Source organism: Chaetura pelagica, unplaced genomic scaffold (genome assembly GCF_000747805.2).
Source record: "Chaetura pelagica isolate M959 unplaced genomic scaffold, ChaPel_1.0 scaffold278, whole genome shotgun sequence".
Taxonomy (NCBI): Eukaryota; Metazoa; Chordata; class Aves; order Apodiformes; family Apodidae; genus Chaetura; species Chaetura pelagica.
In genome coordinates this window covers 2,279,126-2,299,892 of record NW_009954497.1, presented here as the reverse complement: position 1 = coordinate 2,299,892, position 20,767 = coordinate 2,279,126, and the positions used below count along the sequence as shown (strand labels likewise).

At 37.3% G+C, this 20,767-nt stretch overlaps 2 protein-coding genes across 2 annotated transcripts in view; both read left to right on the top strand.

The window, feature by feature from the left end:
- SPAST (spastin) overlaps positions 1-13,763 on the top strand; it is a 31,416-nt gene extending 17,653 nt beyond the window's left edge. The window contains exons 8-17 of the mRNA XM_010004608.1: positions 756-830; positions 2,059-2,130; positions 2,647-2,722; positions 3,258-3,349; positions 5,120-5,199; positions 5,941-5,983; positions 6,593-6,672; positions 9,158-9,228; positions 10,878-10,918; positions 12,478-13,763. Of these exons, the coding sequence (XP_010002910.1) occupies positions 756-830; positions 2,059-2,130; positions 2,647-2,722; positions 3,258-3,349; positions 5,120-5,199; positions 5,941-5,983; positions 6,593-6,672; positions 9,158-9,228; positions 10,878-10,918; positions 12,478-12,600 (753 nt within the window). The 3' untranslated portion in view covers positions 12,601-13,763. The remainder of the gene's footprint in view (positions 1-755; positions 831-2,058; positions 2,131-2,646; positions 2,723-3,257; positions 3,350-5,119; positions 5,200-5,940; positions 5,984-6,592; positions 6,673-9,157; positions 9,229-10,877; positions 10,919-12,477) is intronic.
- Positions 13,764-19,778: 6,015 nt separating this feature from the next.
- The window catches only part of SLC30A6 (solute carrier family 30 (zinc transporter), member 6), a 15,817-nt gene continuing 14,828 nt past the window's right edge, over positions 19,779-20,767 (top strand). Inside the window, exons 1-2 of the mRNA XM_010004606.1 lie at positions 19,779-19,854; positions 20,460-20,581. Coding sequence (XP_010002908.1) covers positions 19,779-19,854; positions 20,460-20,581 — 198 coding nt within the window. The remainder of the gene's footprint in view (positions 19,855-20,459; positions 20,582-20,767) is intronic.

Here is a 20,767-nt window from a genome sequence, read left to right as displayed (position 1 = left end):
AATGTGATGACTTACTGCAGTGCTCATTATTCAAGCAAAGTTGCTGGTTATTCTTTCTTTAGTTGCTTGTGGGTCTCTGTCACGTTGGGAGGTGACTGAAGTTGCTCTGTGGTCTTCATCTTTCCTTTAATGTGGTTTCTGGTTTTGAAACATGGCAAGGAAGAAACCTTAAACCTGGCATAGCATGATAACCCTGAAGAAAACAAAGCTTTGGCATCAGATCTCTGGTATTCTTATGCAGAAGGAAAATGTCATTGTTCCCTCTGTCTTACTACAGTGTTTTAGTACATCTAGTTTGTTGTTCAGTAACACTAATTCAATGTAATAGGAAAAAAAAGAAAGATGAAGGGTTCTCCCATATGGAGTTAGTAGGAACATTCTTTTAGCTCTTACTACATACTTGCAGCTTCCCCTTTGTAAATGCAATTGGTACTTTTAACTTTTTAGGCTGTTCTCTCTTGTGGAACGTGTTGCTGCCTTTTATACTCCTTTCACAGAGCTTCTATGAACAGAATAATCATGAAACTTAACTGTTGGGTGGGAAACAATAGTGACGTCATTAGGTCAAATTAGTAATAGTGTGTAGTTCTATAAAAACCTATACTGTTGTAGCACTGTTACTGTTGCTACCACTGATGGCCAGTGAGCCATTCCTCAACCTTAAACCATTTGTTTATGTTAATAAACATTAAAAAAAAGTTAATAAACATTTTCTGTACGTTTTTCAACGTAACTTATGATGCTGTACTTTTCAGTTATTTACAGGACTTAGAGCTCCTGCACGTGGTTTATTGCTGTTTGGGCCCCCAGGAAATGGGAAGACGATGTTGGTGAGAAAATTACTTCATTCATGAATTGATGGGCTTAACATGTTGCCAGGAGGGGTGGCTTTCAGTTTGGGTCTTGTAGTAATAAACTATTTATTCTTCCTGGATAGGTGTTAATGATGTCAATTTAATACAAAAATGCAAAATTGTTCTTAACTGTGGATTTTACGGGGGAGGAAATTAAGAAATTGTTGCCTATTTAAATATTTTCAATATATCACAAGTAATATTATAAAACTTGAACCAGCAACTTTCATTTTTGGAGAGAGTGTAAAAGTACCGTAGCAGTGATTAGTCACAAATGGTCTGCTTTCCACTAAAACATACTAGGTGTGCGTTTTGGAAGTGGGGAAGGAACACGGTAGCAAGAGAGGAGGTGGTCTTACTTTCCACACTGCTGAGCAAAGGGCAGAAGTGTAGTGGAACTGTTTGGCTGCTGCTTGTTTTCTCAGCTTGATGTGCTAGATTCAGGAACGAGTGAAAAGGCTGAGCATCAGCCAGGGAGCATCGCGTGTCCTGATGCAGCTGAGCTGGACACATGGTCCTGCATCACATGGTGTGGCTGCAGCTGCACACCCTTCCCTGAGGCTGAAGCTGGTTTAGCTCTGAGGTGCAGGCATGTGAATGTTGAGCAGCTTGGGCTTATCTCTTGTGTTCTACATACTGGAACATAATTGCTAATTGCTAAAACGAGACTGTACAACCAGGGAATCATAATTTCTTGAATATGGTTAAACTTTTAAAGAAGAAGGTACTGTGTATGAGCATTCAGGCTAAACTGATTATTTGTCCTAGCTTTCCTCTGAAAACAGTTTTTCTATAGGTAGGGTAAGGAAAAAACCAAAATGCATTTTTATGGGGATTTGCTCCAACTTCTGCCCTAAATTGCCACCCTAAATTACTTTAAAGTATTTCAGATGTCTACTCAGGCTACGTTGAAAGGACCTGAACAGTTGTATTCTTCATTAAGCAAGTTGTGGTGGGCTATGGAGATGATGTGATTAGAGAAGTCTGAGGGATTCAGGAAATTTCTCTAGTGGTTCAATTGATTATCTGTTCTTATTTGTACATGGCCTGTACAGTATTTTTCTGTAGCATCTACCACGTGTTCTCTTTGAAGGAATATGGGTTTTGAGAATAGTCAATCAGGAGGATGTAAGTGCAAGATACAGCAGAGAGCTATCTTCAATGTAAGGTTTTAAAGATTACTTTTTTCTTTCTCTCTCTCTAGGCCAAAGCTGTTGCAGCAGAATCAAATGCTACTTTTTTTAATATAAGTGCAGCTAGCCTAACTTCAAAATATGTAAGTAGCAGCTGTAAATTACATTGATCTGAAAACACACATGCTGTAATTGGGGCTGAAGAAGGCCAGAGACTTCAGATGAGTCCTTGGGAAACAGCCTGTAGTGAATATTAAGTTGTAAAAAAAAAGTGACTTGTGAAGTAAAATATCTTGGTTTGTGCTTGTGGTAACTCAATGTCAAAGGCTTTTGCAGTTCAGAATAATTCTGGCTGTCATACAGATGAATCGTTTTGGATTTTTCATTCTTTAAAGAGGAAATTAAGTGGGTCTTAGCTCCCTTTCATTCTGATAATTTAGGCAGCAGAATCTCTTCCCAACTCAACTGTGATCATAAGTGCAGTTGTCATCTTTCTTTTAAGACCTAACTAATACTGTCATATGTCATACTGAACTAGTGACAGTCTGAGTGTGTGTGAATGAACTCAGTGTGGTTGGTTATCAGCCAGATTTTCTGCTAGCTTTCTTGTAATAAAAACTTTCTAAACCCCCTCCAAAAACAGTTTATTGTTGTTTTAGGTGGGTGAAGGGGAGAAACTGGTGCGTGCTTTATTTGCAGTAGCCAGAGAACTTCAGCCTTCTATAATTTTTATTGGTAAGACCTTAAATGTTGTTGACTTTTGTGTATTTTCTTGAATATTTTTACTTATTAAATTGGAATAATCAGGTAAATGTCTTTGGGTAATTCTGCAGTGCAGAGCAAGTGTTTTGGATATGACCTGCTCGCTAATCAGCAGTTTTACATAGAGCACGTTAGATTACTGTTAAGTTATTTGATTGGTGGTAATAGTGGGAAGGAATGCCCTCAAAAACACAAATGTTGTACTGTTGTACTGTACAAAGTAAGTCCATATATTTATTACACTTCAAACATGAAAATGAGTCTTGCTTGTCTTGTGTTGCAGTTTAATATCAGCAGGATTTTTTTTCACTCATTTCTGCTTGGTGTTACATATTCAAAGGACAACACATTATAGAAGCTTTTTAAGCTTTACTAAGGTCTGTCTGTCTCCTAAGGAATAAAGGTCTCATCTGTCTTACTGGAACCCTATATTAGCAAAAGAATGTAGGCAAATATGAAGACGTTGGTGTTGTATGCTTAATTAAGATGTATTTCTTTGTTTTTTTAGATGAAGTTGATAGCCTTTTGTGTGAAAGGCGAGAAGGTGAACATGATGCTAGTAGACGTCTTAAAACTGAATTTTTAATTGAATTTGATGGTGTAAGTATTTAGTCTTGGGTATTGTTTGATTTAGCTGAATTGGCTAATGTAGTGGGTGCCAGTAGAAGCTACAGATGAAGCAAAAAGAGGGTTTGGCTGGTGGGGTTTACCTCCGTTCCCCTTCCCCCTCACCTTGTTTGGCAAACAGCTTTTTTCTATTGCTGTTACTTTTTCACCTGCTAACTATAGTAGTCTGGAAAATTCAGTCTGGTGTGAAAGGTATTATTTGGAAATGAGCTGAAATAATGGGCAGAAAGACAGAGAAGACTATGGACAGAGAAGGAAAGATGACAATTGGCAATAATGAAGAAGCTGGGAGAACAGATGGCCTTACAGGGGAAGAGGAACACCGGAGGGTTAGGCAGAGCTGAATCCTTGTTTTCAGTTGCATGTTTTGGTGAAGCACATCTCTTCATTCTGGCAAAGTAAAAGAAGATTAAATGGCTTTTAAGTAGTGTCTCTTTTGTTTGTAAGGTGTATGTGTCACAAAAGCAAGGTCAAGGCATAAGGTGAGACTTGAGGAACGAGGATTTCAAACAGACTGGTTCAGATCATGGGTATACACAGGTTTGATACATCAGAAGGATTAATTTCTGTGTTAGTATGCTTTCTATTGAGCTGTAGTTTTTTTTCTTGACATCATGACCTAGAGATGACAGGATGCAAGCTATGAAGAGTATATTTAATAGCATGTATGTAATACCCAGGAAAATGTACTGGGTTTCATAATTAGGGGGAAACAAATGAATATCAGGATATTTTTATGTCACACAGCACTATGTTTTGTATCAAACAACCTTAATTTATATTCCACCTAGTACAGTGGAATATTGCTACAGTGGTGAAGCAATAGGAATGACATACAGGAGGACAACATAACTAGAGAGAGAGAGAATGAGATCAGGAGAGACTTTTCCAAAGAGGGATGAATCAGGACAAATAATGCAATGTGACAATGATTTTTAGAATTTTTTACACCTTAAAATGAAAAAGGGGAAGTGAAACATAATTAGTAAGTTAGCAAACTTTGGATCAAGGTGTAACTGTACTATACCATATTTTTATAGTACCTTTTGGACTTGGTAAGGCAGCAATGAACTGAAGTCTATGAATGATTGGACACTAGGTGAACATTAACATACCTCTGATACCCAGTGTTTTCTCTGAAGCCTGAGGCTGTATGTTTCCAGATTCTTGGATATTACAGAGTCTTGCGATTGAGTGAATTGGGTGGGGAATGACTGTATCTGTGGACTATTTGATAGCTTTTCATTCTGATGACTAGCTCGTTGTGAGACCTGTCTTAGATGAATCTCTGAGCTGCTTAGCAGTTCTGGTTGTAGCTTAGTCTGAATTTTTGTTTCTGTCTGTGTAGGCTTTAAGATAATGTTTGATGTTAAAATTCACAACAGCAGAAAGTCTCTTTTAAACATAATTATCTCTGGATGACTAACCTTCTGAGTACTTTTTGTAGTCTGTTTTCTTTAGGCTTGTAATGGGCAACATTTAAGCACTTGCAAGACTTTTCAAGCAGTGTGGGCACAGTGTCCTGAGTTCAGGTTCCTCCTTTTCTTTTTTTTTCTTTTTCCATTTTCCTAGGTTGACTTTACATTTATCTAAACAATGTTTTAAAGCTAATTGTGTGGGGGAAAAAAAAGTGTACATAAGATCCCATCAGTGTGCTGAATACATGGCAAGTCTCTTAACTGGCTTGGTTGTATTACTATTTGATGTAAACTGAAAGCTGTCTTACCTTCCTGTATTGTATAGGTGCAGTCTTCTGGAGAGGACAGAATACTTGTGATGGGAGCAACAAACAGGCCACAGGAGCTTGATGATGCTGTTCTCAGGTATCAAAATGTCTCTTCCTTTATTTGAATGCAATAATACAATGTTCATTATGAAGAGCAGGTTTTGCTACTTAGTGTTTTGGTTGTTAAAAGTTTTGGAATAAGTAGCAAAAGCTATTTGGCAAGCTTTAAATATCTAACCTCTCAGAGGTATCTGCCTCTTCTCTTTTGGAATATACCTACACAAGCATGATGCCCTTGGAATTGTCAAAAAAAAGCATTACCTGTTAAGAACAAGTCAGCATTTTATAACCTTCTTGCATCTTACATATTGCTTTTTTTTTTTTTTATGTTAATGGCAGGATGAAAGAAAAAAAAATTACTGGTGAAATCCAGTATTTCTTCTCTGTGAATATTGGACCTTGATCCTGTGCAATTACAAACCTTGCTCTTGATTTTCCTTAGGACTTTTTTGCTAAAAGTTCTCCTACATTCTCCTCTTTTCATTCTTGATTGAGGAAAACGGGCATGTCAGCACTGTCTGAACAAATAAAATACATATGTAATGATTCCAAAGGCTTTTTGTGTACCGTGAAGAGATGCTTCTGTTGCTGGTGTTTCCTCTGTGGGAGGAGTAAGGTGGCACAATGCATATTTGTTTGGGTTTTTTTAAATCTGTAGTTCTACTCCAAGAATTTGATGATGTAAGTGAAATGTTGACATTTACTGAAACAGATGTACTGTATGTGCTTAATAGTTATAAAAATGTGTATATATCTATAGATGTCTTTTTTCTTCTAGACGATTCACCAAACGGGTATATGTGTCTTTACCAAATGAGGAAGTGAGTATTGACTTCTGTTCATTATTCTTTATTTTAAGATCAATTTTGTTTAAAAAAGTATTAAATATATGCAATAGGCTATTCTTAACTTGTCCAGTCAATAATTACAATTCTGTGAGTTAACTTCTAGCCCAGCTTGGCTGTATCCCTTGTGCTTTAATTCTGGCAAGACTCTAAGTATTTGCTTTTTTTTTTTTTAGTAGCAATTCGGGTAGTAGCTACTCAGTTTCCTTGGCTAGGGAGGTTTCCTTACATACTGGCAGGCATGGACAAGTCTGAAGTAGGGCTTGCAGGAGCACATTGGTTGGCTGGAGAAGTGTTTATTGCAAAAGATGAAAGTAGCATTCTTAAAGTAATGTTTTTCAGCTCAACAGCAGATTAAAGTTTGTGATGAGGATTCAAATGTATTATTCTTGAAGTAGTTTGACAGAGATTACCAGCTCTCTGTCTCTGTCAGTGTACAGTCTAATCACAAACGCACTATAGGCAAGTTTAAACTAGAAAAGCACAAAAGCTAACCTGACAAACATGTTGTTTTGTTGTTGCAACAGAATTTTAAATGTACCATGAGAATTAGTTTTACATCTGATAAGTGTGTGTTCTTTTCAGACAAGATTAATTTTGTTAAAAAAGCTTCTAAGCAAGCAAGGAAGTCCATTGACTCAAAAAGAGCTGGCACAACTAGCTAGGTAAGTATTTTTGTAACTATTAACATATGTACTCAACTACTGCATTCATTCAACCAGCTTTATTCATTCCAAATGTAACTAATGTAACTAATCAGATAGTGACAACACTTGCTGTGAATCAATTTCATGATTTTTGGAAGAAGAGGAGGGAGGGGAATGCTTCTCCCCACCCATCCCCCAGGCAGTCTAGCTCTCTTCCCTTATGCAAAAAGGCAGTATCATTTTTCCACTCGGAATGCATTTCAAATCAAAAGCAACTTTTCTAAGCTCATCCATTGCTAGGTTTGTTGAAGGTATTATCAACATAGCAGAGCAAGCCCTGGATAATTTTATATTTTTTTAAGTTTCCTATTTGATTGGGGAAAATGTGGGTTAAGTGCCCTTCCTACTGTGAAGCTAAGTTGATTTATGTTTTTCATCACCAAGACTGACACTGTCTTGCTGTTTGTCATCCTCAGAAATTAAATGCAATGGATGTGAAAGAAGTTAGACAAAAAAGCAGGTAGAGCTCCTAGGGCACAAAAGAATGAAATCAGAGCATGAGATATCCACTTGCGTATTTTCTATGTACTTCAGTCTCTGTTTCTGTTTATGGTGGTAAACAGGAGGTCAGTATAGTCTTGGATGTAGCATTTGTCAGCCTCCTAGTGTTAACAACAGTGCAGAAATTTGACGTTTAAACCAACTGAATAAGTTTTCTCTGTACTTGAAGGATGCTAGCTTAGGCATATTTATGCTGCAGTAAAAGCTAAATGGAGAATAAAGACAGTGTCTTGGATTCTAACTGCAAGTTTATGAACAAAATCGCAAATGCAACTGAAGTCCACTTCTGTTTAAAAGGTTTAGAGAAAATATAAAAATTGAGGGTTCTGCCTTTTTTATCTGCCATCTTTCTTTGTTTCAAAAAAGATAGCTAATTAACTTCTTTTATGGTTTTGTGTTCCTTTGCTCCTCTGCTACTTTATAGAAGAAGTATAACAGAATAAATCTCCAGAGGACTGAGCTATGAAGCTGTTGTTTCTACAGCTAGTCACTGCTCCACCAGCTGGGTGGTTTGGTTTTTTTTTAAAAAAAAATATTTAGGTAACCTTTACTACTTCTTATTACTTACATTAGCAATATGTGTTTGTGGCTTTCTCATTCAGTGGAGACCCTTAATCTGCAAATTAGCTAACTTGGAAATTGAGTCTAATTACAGAAAAGGTACCATAGAGATTGGGTCCTGTGTTTTATTTCCCCTTCCTCCACTCCCCTGCCTTGTGGTTCTGAGGATTTGGATGGTTTGTATGTCTGCCAGTCTTATAATAAAACCCAAACCCTAGACAAACCCCAGTACTTAAAGACAATTTATCTTCCTTTCAGTCCACCTAAAGAACACCTGCATGTTTACGCTATATTATTTCCCAAATCAATGGGAAGTGTGTACGAGACACTGTTTGTTTCTGAATAAGGACCTATTCACTGTATTTCACTTCCAAGCTGAATGATAATTCTTATTTGACTCTAAATGTGTAAAGTGTTCAGGCTTCTGCATATAATCACAGAGGCTGTGGCTCAGGCTGTTGCAGCCGCCTCTAGTCCTTCAGTTGGTTTTTGGTCATGAGCAATTCCAGGCTTAGGCTTTAATGTTGGAATCAGTTGATGAGTCAGCTGTGCTAGAGATGGTTTTTCATGTGTAAACTATAGGAGACCGTTTCAGTTCTTTACTAAACTGCAGACTCTGAATTTGTGGAGTTGAGAAGCTTCCTTGGTACTTTGACAGTATAGTCTGTTACTAAACCTTCAACACTGAAAAAAGTCTTCCACCAGAAGTAGTGCTGGCTGTACTGTCACTTGTTGAGCAAAGTGGTGCTGCTTTTCAGATTTGTATTTCTGAATTACTAGAATTACTCTTCTGAATTACTAGAATTTTGTAATCTCTGGAGTCCACTGGCCAACTGCTGCTATGGCTTTCCCTTAACAGCATACTGTAAAACTATCACTTATGTTCAAAACCAAACACTACTGTTAGTGTTTTTGCAATGCCTGCTTTTGCCCTTTGGCTGGCTCTGATGTCAACTAAAAGTGCACAGTTTTATTTGGAAAACTTGTCTTGTGATCATATCACAGTAAATTTCTGGGATTGGATTTTCTTGGTATTGATTGGGTTGAAAGAATATGGGACAGCTGAGTTTTTGGGTTTTATATTGAGCTCATAACAGGAATAGTAAACAAGCTTGAGATTAGTTTTCACCTACAAATCCAAGTTGGCTGCTGTCTTTTTGCTTTTCCTAGAATGTTACTTTTGACTTGAATATCTGAGAAAGACTTAAATACAGATCACTTACTTTGAATGCACTTCTGTTTTATTAAACTTGGAAAACAGGATTGAAGTAATACTTCTTCTGATGAAGTAAACTTGTAATCATATGCAGTTAAAAACATGGTTTAAAGCAGTTTTGTTTGCTTTTCTTCCTCCTTTCCCGCACATTTTCCTTTGGCAAAGAATGACAGATGGATATTCTGGAAGCGATTTAACTGCATTAGCAAAGGATGCAGCGCTGGGCCCTATTCGAGGTAAGCTGCATAGCTTTTTATTTAGGTTTTGAAAAAAACTGTGCCCTTGATAGTAGAGATATTACATTTTCCTGCATATTTATAATTCTCAAACCTCTGAAATTAAGCTTTTTAGAATGGGTTTTGGTCAGTTCCTTGTAATAGCATCTTTTGTAAGATTTCCCTTACCCAAAACCCTTCATTACCTCACCATGTGAAGGAGACACTTTTTGTGTCATAAGGAAAGTAGGGTGAAGTGTTTTTCAGAGATTTATAGTTTTTTGAATTAGTGTATCCTTCCCAGGCTGGTGTCCATTCTGTTGTATCTAAAATATTACTTGATTAGCAATCTCTGACTGCATTGCTTGTCTTTATAAAGTGGGCTGATCTTTCTCAAATCTGAAGGAATAAGATACTGAAACAGAAGCAATTTTGTGGTTCATGTTGTGGGGGTTTTTTTTAATGGTTTGAATGGTATAGCTTTTTTATTTTATAATCTTCTTTATGTTGAGTTGTGATCCAGATAACAATTTAGACTCAAGTAGAGTTTTACCTATATTTGTTCTTCCTCTGAGAATTCCAACTTTAAAACTCCACGATTTTAATGCAAAGTCATTGCTTTTTTTCCACTCCCCACCCTACCTCTTTGTTCTGTTTTGCTGGCCAGTGATTATGTGTCCTGTGGCTGCATCTGAAGGGGCTGATTTTTTTCAGTGGAAAGCAGCATGGGATTTTGTGAAGAAAAGGTTGTGAAGACTTTATGCTAGTTTTCTGTTTGCAGATATATTGTTGTATTTGACAGAAAGGTACTAAAGGCAGATAGAGCAGAAGTGTTTTGTAATATCTCTCTGTTACATGTAAATAGAAGTTGCTGCAACTCTCTTAAACGTTTTATGGGGAGGAGAGGTCTGGGCATGTTTTGTGGGTGTGCTTGTTTCATTAACTTTTTTCAGTTGAGCAAAAAATCCTATAGCATGCAGTTTTGCCAGTGCACTATCACTTTGAAAGCAGCTGCTGGAATGTAATGTTTTTTTACCCACTTACTTTCTGCTCTTGAGATTGTAAGGCACATCTTCCAAAATCTTGTCTGAAAACAGGGAAACAGAATTGCATTAAATAGCTCTCACAAGAGACATCGTGTCTCCTAAGAGTTTGAATATATTTATTTAGAGTGGTTGAATAATGTATGTAGGCTTTACTTTGCTGACAAATCACTTCACGTGCAAGTCCATTTTGATAAGAGACCATGAAATATTGTGCAGTCTATTTCTTCTACCTCCTCCTGTCTTCTATATAAAAGAATGTCAACCTTGCTGATCCTGGCTAGATGCTTCTTTTCTTGCACCCTCAGAACTAGAAGTTTGCTGTAAGGTGTTGATACAGTATTGCAAGTAAAAAAAAAAAGTGGTGAAGGATACAGGAATTATTAAATCCCACCAGTACTGCATGGGGCAAGAAGCACTCCTGAGTGCCCTGGTTGAGGTGCTAATAAGTGGAGGAGGCAGTAAAAATACCATGTATCGTTCTGTAAGGAGATTATGTTGAGACGGAGAGGTATAATTTTTAGCTGTTTTTTTTTTTCAGAATAAAAGGGCTTTTATCATACTGTAGTTGTCAGAAGTAATGAACGTTTTTCTGTGAAGTTCACTGATCTTCCCTTATTTTTACAGAATTAAAGCCAGAACAGGTGAAGAACATGTCTGCCAGTGAGGTATGCTGTTCTAGCAATTGTATTTTCCTCTTTTAATAGACTGCATTCTCACCCTTTATTTACACTTGGTATCATACAGAACAACTAGCATATTTTTTGGCAGTATTACCCATTTTGATTACTTCTTCATGGAGGAAAATTCGTTACAAATAATGATTGAGAAGAAAACATGTCCTCAGGTGCCTGAGGTTCTTTGTGTAGTTTGTTGGGTTATCAAGCTTAAGTGTAGTAAGTCTCCATTATTCTTGGTTTCAGCTGACTGTCCTGTCGTTTCAGCTAGAGGCCTGGGGTTTATTTTCCTGCAGTGTTAGTCCCCCAAAACATTCCCAAAAGTATTATGTCAAATGATTTATTTCTACTCCCATCCTATCTTTCCATAAAAGAAGTCATCCTAGGGAGGACCTCTGAGGTATTTTAAAACAAGTTTGTTTGTTTGTATGTATAATGCTTACGTTCATTCACATGGTCCATTATAAAGTAAAAAAAAAAGATTAAGTTCCTTGCCACGTATTGCATCTGTAAACATCAAAAGAAAAGGAAGTTGGTCCAGCATATAAAAGTTTCTGTTCAAATGTGTGTGCAAACTGCAGTTACTTAAAGAAATTGAAGCAAAACTCAATTCCCCTGTTGCTTTCTGTGTTTAGCCCAAGATCATGGCTAAGGCTATGATAAGTTGAAAGGATTTGTTGCAGGAAGATAAGAACATCTGCAATGATTTGTTGTGAATGCAAGTTTACCCCCATAGCCTCTAAACGTTAGTTCCAAAGAAACTTGGGGAATCTTATCCAGTTGTAATGTTTGTCCCCCTTTAATAATGAGACTGCTTGTTCCACACACTTTGGTTATCTCTCATCAAGTCTGGACATTTCTCTAAATGGCAGAGGTCTGCTTATAGTCATGTCCTTAGTAAATAACTGAAAGGCAGGTGTTGAATCAGAGAGGTTAGATAATGGGGATTACTTGGCTGACAGCATGCTATGGTCTGAATACACCTGTGCTAAGTGTGGGAAGTTTCCATGCCTTACTCTCCTAATACGCAGAGATGTGCCATAAACATGTTAAATCCCATGGCTTGCCTTTTGCTCAGGTCTGTGCCCTCACACGCACCAGCCTGCGCCATCTAGTGAAATGGGAGTAGTAATACACTCTCGTGGACTATTTAATAACAAGGCAGATATTATGATTACTAAATGTTGGTTTATTAAAAACGGTAAATATCAATAGTCTTAAATGAGAAGATTCTTCCATCAGCTCATAGAATCATAAAACAGCCCTGGTTGAAAGGGACCTTGAAAGATTATCTGGTCCAACCTTTCATGGGGAAGGGAGCCCAGATGAAACAATCTAGCACCTTGCTCAGTCACATCTTGAAAACTTCTACCACATCCGTGGGGAGGTTGTTCCAGTGAATGACTGTTCTCACTGTAAAACAGTTCTTTCTTTCTTATATCAAGATGACACTCTTGTAGAATATGCTTTGGTGAAAGTAAATACTGAAGTATTTTCTAAATGAACTGAAGCACATCAACCACTTGTGATCCTGATGTCTTTCTGTTTAGATGAGAAATATCAAACTGTCAGATTTCACTGAGTCTTTGAAGAAGATAAAGCGCAGTTTGAGCCCTCAGACCCTGGAAGCATATATTCGCTGGAACAAGGACTTTGGAGATACTACAGTGTGAAACACTACTTGAAGTGATATCAAGTGCTGCCTAAGGAGCAATTGGTACAGGCTACTGGAAAGCAGCCAGAGTTTACAGGACTGTACAGATTTTTAAGTATCTGCGTTAAAACTTGAGATTAAAAAAAAAAAATACAATGTGAAACGTGTTCATCAAAGTCTCCTTGCCATTTAGTGAGGATTTACACACTGTAAGTAAGAGCACAATAGGACTTGAGATAAGATTCCTAGCAATCCAATTATGGTTTGAACAATAATATATGTATTTTGTTTCAGCTAGAGGGCTCTGATGATATTGAACATTGGAAGACCTTTTCTTTATGTTGTGTGCTTCTTTGTTTTTAATTTTGCCATGACATTGATGTCTGGCTTTCTTCCTGATAACTACTAAACTACAATTGGAGGTTTGTAAACTTTGGTTCAGTTTTTGACTTTTTTATCCTTAATGTGCCAAATAAACCGATTTCTCGATGCAGAGAGGATGAACAGCATTGGGGAATTACAATTATTAAAATGTAAAAAGCAGCTGGTCTGTTATTATTTGTCTTTTTGTTCAGTTGTAATGTGACTGTACTGTTCACAGAACAGTTTTAAAGACCATTGATAGCAGAACAGCAAAAAAAATATAATCCCAACCCCTATAAACCAATTCCAACTGTCTTTAAAAAATAAATTACTAAATAAAAAAACTGACTAAGACATTTATTTACTGGCAGTATTTTCTCTTAATGCATTTTGTAATGTTTCCATTGGTAGAATGTTAGCTTACGCTTATGGTGTGCAACTTGGAGCCCAGCTGATGTTAGAAAGAGTAAGTGATGCTACTTGTCAAGTTTAAGAAACTACATGTTCCTACTCTGTATTTTGCTCTGTTTATGATAATTGAAAGTAAAATTTCCATTGTGATAATTTTTTTTAATCTACACATGTAAGCATTAAAATACGAGGCTACATGTTTAATATATGGCACACATTAATGTTTTTATAGCTTTCATATGTTTTGGTTTATATATTAAAGTATGAAACACTCAACTGATCTGCCTTTTTAAAAAGAAACTGAATCTTTGTACAGTACTTGTTTTTATTATATAAATGACAAGCTATTAAAAACCCATAAGCGATAGCCTTTAAATACTGTAATAAAGGAAAACATCTCTGCCTTTACTTCTAAAGGCCTGACATCTTGTTTACAAATTCTACATGGATTAAACACAGATGTTTGCAAGGCAGAACACTAGTTCCTTGTTAAAGCATGTCTGTGGCATTTTTTTGGTTTTGTTTTTTTAAAGGCAATGCTCCTAACTTTGTGGTATTACAAAAATATATATTGTTTACAGTTTTTTAAACTAAACTGAGTTATAAACTTTGTTTGCTTTTAGTCTTAAAGTAAGATTTTGTTCTTAATTTTTCTTCTAACTTATTTTTTATTGGTAGGAGTAAGTCAAAGATTTCTGGGACTACTCACCTGAAAGCTGACTCTAAATAATATAATATATTATATATATCTTTTAAAAAGACCTAGCTAATAGATGTAAGTACAGTGATACCCAGAGAGGACTCTGCTCTCTGTGTAAGTAGCAGAAACTGTGTCAGACTTGAGACACACAGATGCAATAGGTTTGGGATTGTTTTTCTGAACCAGAGATGCTTTAACTTATCATAAAATTAAAAGCAATTAAATAAGATCATGTTACACTAGTATGCCTTTTGAAATAGTCAAACCAAACCACATTTAGCTTTCTAAGGGTATGACTCTTAAATGCCTGATGTAAATAAAACATGTGACTTCTGCTCCCATGAATCACTTTCCTGGAGAAGGGGGAGATGTTAAAAGATTTCAGTTCCTTAGAGCTCATGTATTGCTTGCTTTCCCTTAGTTCTGCCTTCAGTAGACCTCTGTTGTTAAAGATTCCTGTTTGACTTGATCTGTATTTGTCATAGACTTCTTAGTACCAAGCATGAACATTACTGTTTTATTTCAAATCCATGCTCGTGGGCATGTGATAGCTACCTGAAACGTAGAGGTAGAAGTTCCCATCTGCTAAAACACCACCAGTATGCAGCACAAAAGGGTCAGAAGGCTGAGCTGCTACTTCAGAAAGAAAAGGGACTAACCCTTTCACTTGTTTGTACCAGTTCAGGTCAAGAGATTCTGTGTGACTAGCACCACTGCTTTTTGGTTATCTATTCTGCCCTGATTGTTCTCTGGATAATGGATGAGCTACAGCTCTATAAATGACTTCTAGAACATACCAGTAAGAACTTAGTCTTGTTTTGCATCAGCCTGCCCAACAGCTGCTGGATTTTTAACCTATGATGAAGTGCTCTTTGGTTCATAAATCTCCCTAGAATGTGTTAAACTATTTTCTGCATAGTGTTTTTTGAAACTAATTCTGGTCTTCTTAAGGCATTATCTCACATCTTCTGTTTTTTTGTTTTATAGGTACTGAGTGTGTTCCAGCTCAGTTACTTCATCTATATGTTTGATTAATTGTGTATAAAAGCACATCTGGGAAAAACAACAAACCAAAATCAAGCCAACACCCCCCAGTAAGAACCCCCAAATACCTGTATTTTCCAAATCAGTGGTATTTTGTATAGAGCTTAGCAACTGTATTTACCATAAAATCATATTATATTCTAATACAGTATCTTGAATTGGGATAGGATAAGCAGCTGGGATGCTTTTAACCTTTGCAAAGATTCATGTTACATTAGCTCTCTAAACTGCCTTTTTTTTTTAATGAATCTGCCTACTGCTAGTGAATGAGTGATTTGACTCACTTTTTTGAGATGATTAAGAAGCAGCATATTTGGCCCTCTGCAAGTGTGTTTTACTGACTTAAAGTGTAGCAGTTGCCGGAGGGAGAAAAAAAACACCCAAGCCCCCTGTTCTTCTGACAGCCTTCTTCATACATTTTTGCCCCTTTTTGTTAAAGCAGGAAACACACCTTTTATCTTTCTACATGTTGGAAGAACAATGTCTTCTCAGGAAGGGGATTGCTGCTTTTCAATGGGGGGAAAGGTGAGAAAGTCAAGCACTGCTTGATGCTCTTTCTCCTTAAAATGAGACTTTGTCATGTGTTAATGATGTTCCCTTTACTAATGTTGACTTTTCTGTACAGTACACAGAACCTTTACACGTTCTCTCCTTGTGGCTAAGACAAAAACAACACTGAATATTAAAGATGAGCCTTAAACTAGGATATTTATGCACATGTAAGTCTCCCTGTCCTAATAGTTTCTTAGACTTTACAAAGTTCACTGTATTAGAAACAGGCATTCTGCCCCTGAGATGTCTTACTCTTCTTCAGAAAGTCAGTCACTAGAACAATTTTGTTGAATGTGGCCCTGCAACTTACTTTACGTAGATAGTAAATGTGATAGTAGCAGTTTAAAATTGAGAATGGGATCTCTGAGCTGAGAAGGTATTTGTTATCACTACACCAATTAGAGGCGTTGTTGATTTCATTGTTAGAGCTTCACAAATGTTCTTAAAATGATAGGTTTTATATTTTAAATTGGACAATTAATCTTACCTTCTGGTGTAGAATAAATAGTATTTTTTCTATTCTAAACAAGTGCTTTTTAGTAGTGGTTGGCACTGCTGCCAAGTCCATCTTGCGAAATATAAGGACTTTGCACTTTGAAAATGCTGGCAAATTCAACAGGCATCTGTTCTGCAAGTGGTATGGAAAGCAGCATTCTCCCTAGGGCTTCCTTAACCAGTTGTGGGGAATGTTTGTGCCCTAGATTCTTACAGTGCTTTCCTGCCAAAACATGGGTAATGTATGGTTGTGCCTAAGACACTACTATATAGCTGTTCAGGTGCTTGCTTTAGTAATGCTTCTGTGTGTGGCAGCTTCAGGTGTTGTAGGTTTCAGATCTTCATTCATTATCTGTGGTGGTCTCAAGCTTTCATAATGGTTTTGGTGGTGGGGACTTCTACCAGATATCAAAAATGGAATGAAAAGTAGCAAGCAGGTAGAGAAAGCAAGTAGTTCTCTCAGTCATTGTCCTACTTAGAGGCAGTTGTTAATTCTGTTGTTGGTTCTCTTGAGCTGCTGTTTAGGGTTGAAGGATGATGCTTTACTCACCTATGTAAATTTTGATGCTTAGGATGATCTGCTGGTCATCCTAATAGATGACTAATTGATCAGTTGTTTCCTTTTAGAAATTTTTTTTTAAATATTCTTTTAATAATTTTTAAAAATTGTAACTATAGTTCCACAGGACGAGGGAAGTTCAGCTGCCACTTCCTGCAAATACAAAATCATCTTCTGAAGTATGGGGAAACGTGTATTGTGTTTTTCCTGCTTCTCATGTAAATAATTAACTGTCTTAGAGTGGAAGCTGTTTACTTTGTCAATAACTACCTCCTGAGTTTGGCAATAATTGGCAAGGTATACACTCCTTCAGTGGATTAAATGCATTGGCTGAACACTGTGGGTTCTTCAGAGTTTAATCTTTTGATTTGCAAGTTCTTGACATGATGTCTGGAAAAAATGGTGATAAACCTTGGTTTGGTGTCACTTTCCTTGCTCTCACAAGATGCAATTAAAACCCTGTTTCAGAGACATGGCTTTGAGAATAAAGGTTATTAACGTTCTTTGTAGTTGGTTAATAAAGGTGTATTTTAAGGTGCTAGGGGTGTAGCCTCTTGGTCCTGCAGGTTTTATACCATTAAAAGGAGGGAAGAAAGTACTTTATTTAATACCTGCACACCTATCAAAGGGACAGGAAATACAGAAACTGTTTTTGCCACATGATTCAAATCTGTATTTGTGTGAAGGGCTAGTCAGTATTTTTCAGAAATACAGATTAAAGTGACAAAAAACAAAGGTGGAGACAAAACACTAAACCTCACCCCTGTTAAATACGTGGGACAATTCCAGTCTGGGATTGGGTTAGTTCTTTTATCTTCTTGGTTTGAAGCACTTTTGTTTCATTGTACTTTTAAGAATGTTTTCTGAAATGTTAAACACAATTATTACATTTAAGCAATGTAAAAAAGCATGATGAGCAGTCACATAGCTTTAGCTTCACAATAAAATGTTGAATTTGTCCTGTTCTTGCTGTTTTCTTGTCGGTTTATCAGATAAAATGTCCAAAACTAAGAGCCTTTTTATGAAACCTGAAGCTGGTTTAGTTGCTGCTGGTTTAAAAGAAAACAAAAAATATCAGATGTTATATACCAGATTATGGAAAGATAAACATGTAAATACTTCATTTAGTTTCTAAAGGACTAAAGTTCTTAAAACTAATGTAAACAGAAGTGCTACTTCCTAAATAAATGTGCTGAAAACTCAAGTGTGTGCCTATCCTCTCCCAGCCCTGATAAATCAGTGGAAACCAGGAGGTTTCACGTAAATAACTCTGCTGGTCATGGTGAAGTCCTGAAAATAGCAGCCCTTTGGAGCCAATTTACATGGGTTCAAAATCGCACCTTTTCTTCTGTTGGGGGGAAAGCACTGCTATTATTTTTGAGGTAACAATCTACATTCTTCACTTAGCCCCATCTCCTTAATGTTTGTAACTCTTTATAGCCATTGTCCTGAGGCTGCATCTGGATTGCGAACAGCTACTGGGGCCTTCTGTACTTGCACCTGAAGATAAGATTTAAGAATTAAAAAAAGTTGGATTACAGTAATTTTAATATTGCATATGTGGCAGCATTAGAGGTCTCTCAAAAAGCAGCCATGACCACTGCCTTTATGTCACTGTATCTATTGCTGTTAAAGCAAGCAAACCAAATAAAAATCAAGACAGCAATTAGGAAAAAAAGCCCAGGGTTTTGGACTGAAGCATGAGAGTGTTTCTGTTAAGCCTTAATTCCTTGGTGTAGAAAGACAGGGTTGCTGTCTTTCCAGGAGAATTACTTAGTATCTCTGTTGCTCACGTGCTACAGCGTGGAGGTGGATTCTGAACCACTGACATTATTTCCATTAATGATGTGTATAGGTTACAGATGTTCAAGTAGACTTTTATTTTTGTAGAGATGCTCAGATGAACTTAGTGAAAAAGTAAGAACCTGAAAACAATATCCCAGCACTTGCTATGTTGAAAGTCACTGTTACAGACTTGGCAGCACAGCCTGGTCTCAAGTATATTGGAGTGCATGGAAGGTAAAGCTTTTCCCATTCCAGTCAAGAGGGGGTGATACAAGACTTCACACTTAAGAGTCAGATGCAGGCACACTGCAGCTGAAATCTGTTTCTGCATTTTATTGTTTTAAGTTTGCCAGCAAAAGTCAGAAAGTTAAGTTTAGTGTTTTGCAGGTTTTGTTTTCCCCACTCACGCCATCATTCTCTGAATTTCAAAATACTTTGTGAACCTCTGAAATCCAGCCTGTTTCCTACAAGACTGCGTGTGGCTCTGCAACAGAGAAGTTACACAACATTCTCCAAGAAATTTTTTATTCTGTATGATGATAAAGTATTTTGTAGTGCTGAAGGGACAAAGATACAATTTAATTAAAATCCAACTCTGACTACATGTGAGTAATTTACTGGTGCTGTGGTTTAGCAAAAAAAAAAAAAAAAGATGGAAATTTCAGAAGCCTAAAAACAATAAGTCAAGTGTGTTGTTTTTACCAAGTTCTTTTGAAGCTTCCACCTTTTTTGCAAACATATAATGTAAACACATGCTCTTTCTACTAATATTGTAACTTCTGTTTTTCCAAATCCCATTTTACTAATGTCTGAAGGCCTGAAGCTTGCCTCAGTTGTAAGACATCCATGAAGACAGACGGTTTCGCTATATGCAAAAATATTAGTCAGCAGATTCTTAGATGTAGTAGTTCTCTTCTATGAATTGCAAAAGTGCAATTTCTTGTAATTGGTTTCCTCTTCTGGAAAGAAAGACACTGTGATATGAAATAATCAAAACACCTGGCAATATGTCAATGATGAAGTAACCAAACTAGTTCTTATTTGTGGAGCATATAATGCAGTTTAAATGTTACCCCTGTGATTCACCTGATTTCCTGGTTAAATTTGAGTGAAGGCAGCAGATGCAGCCTGTGGAGAGTTTACATACTACAACATTGCAGTTGGAATTCTCTTACCTGTCATGAAAATTTTACAGACTGTAAATGGATTTATTTTTTTTTTTAACATTGTTCCTAAAACTACTTCTGTGCACTGGACAAAAAATCTTAATTACAGCGAACAGGTTAGAATGCGCAGGTCTGAGACATTAAATACATTTCTTGTGGAATACAATTACCTGCCCAGTCACTTCCAGCCACAGTCAGGTAAGTCTTTTGGTATGTTTCACAGGACATATTAGATGCAAGCAACATTTTTGACCACTGTAACTATGGTCAGTGGACAACTGAACAGACCATTAAAAGACCAAAGACAGGACAGTGTTACACAGAAGGTTGTTCCAGTATCTTGCTACTCACAATAATCTGTCTTTAGAAAATAGCTGAAATTTTTATTCCTACATCTTTTCGCTTACTTCCTAAATGAATAATAAATAAGATGTCTTGTGACTAAATCCTTCTGTACATAAACCCATGCAGGTGTTCTGTAACACCATTTTCCTTATCAGCGCTATCCTAACTTCCAAGTTCTGGATTTCATTACTAGTGAGCACTGACTCCACCTCAAGTGATCTTACCAACCATGTTCCTTCTCACAGAAACTACAGGGCACAGCCTAGTGGTCTGGCAGCCAGGTCACACAAGGGGATTATTGTCACCTTTCAGCCCTTGTGTCCTAGTCATCCAGAGCCTCAGTAGTAGCCACAGGGCTATCCTAAATGTGGCTTTGTGTTTTCCCTCCCTCAGTGTCTGCTTTCTGCTTCTCACCAAAGAGACTCCTCTGAACTATAATGCTGTTTTAACACCTTCAGAACAATTGAAGCGGTGCTCGCAACTTGAGCACACGATAACGGGACTGACTTCAGTTCCTGCACTGCAGGAAGCGGCTGTCCTTCAGGGCTTCTGCTGGGAAAGCACCCGCGCTGAAAGACGGGTACGTACTGCCATGGATGCAGGACACCGCGGCTGCAGTGATGCTGGCGTGGTTCTAGGTCGGTTATATATACATATATATATAGGATTAGCTATATATTTTATCCTCCGCCGGGCACGTCCCTCCAAGTCACCGCTCCGCGCGTCGCTCCCGCCACACGCCACATCCGCTGCCGCGCGTGGCCTC